The sequence below is a fragment of the Wasmannia auropunctata genome, unplaced genomic scaffold, assembly GCF_000956235.1.
Source record: "Wasmannia auropunctata unplaced genomic scaffold, wasmannia.A_1.0 LD336053.1, whole genome shotgun sequence".
Taxonomy (NCBI): Eukaryota; Metazoa; Arthropoda; class Insecta; order Hymenoptera; family Formicidae; genus Wasmannia; species Wasmannia auropunctata.
This window is the reverse complement of record NW_012026837.1, coordinates 6,139,200-6,139,637: the sequence shown is the minus strand read 5'-3', so window position 1 is coordinate 6,139,637 and position 438 is coordinate 6,139,200. Positions and strand designations below refer to the sequence as shown.

Here is a 438-nt window from a genome sequence, read left to right as displayed (position 1 = left end):
CAACTCTATACCGCATCATCAGTGTACGCGGATCGTACTACTGACAAGTGCTCGAAACAAGTACAAGTGTATTAGTGTACGTGAGTGCACTATCATGAAAATATGGAAATAGCGACTCATCATTTCGCCTTGAAACTGCATCCCATATTTGTGTACGTACATGAGTACGTCCCCTCCCTACGGAACTACTCGCGCAAATGGATCACGAATAAAATATGCAAAACGTTGCACATTTCAACTCATTGTCAGACAGTATGTCAACAAAATTATGTAGTTATACAATTCATGATTCATCAGCAGTATCGAGCGTCCGTCTAAACGTTAGACAACATTGCATCATCATTAACCTTTGATCGTCTAGCGAGACTCATTATTGAGTCTTTAACGCATACAGAACGAGTTCTCTCCGGAGATAGGCGGATTCTAATCCGGGAGCTA

The 438-nt window shown here is 41.6% G+C and overlaps 1 protein-coding gene across 1 annotated transcript in view; it reads right to left on the bottom strand.

Annotated features, from left to right (window-relative positions):
* Nucleotides 1-370: 370 nt before the first annotated feature.
* The window catches only part of LOC105451323, a 10,085-nt gene continuing 10,017 nt past the window's right edge, over nucleotides 371-438 (bottom strand). The window contains exon 6 of the mRNA XM_011691691.1: nucleotides 371-435. Within this exon, the coding sequence (XP_011689993.1) occupies nucleotides 371-435 (65 nt within the window). The remainder of the gene's footprint in view (nucleotides 436-438) is intronic.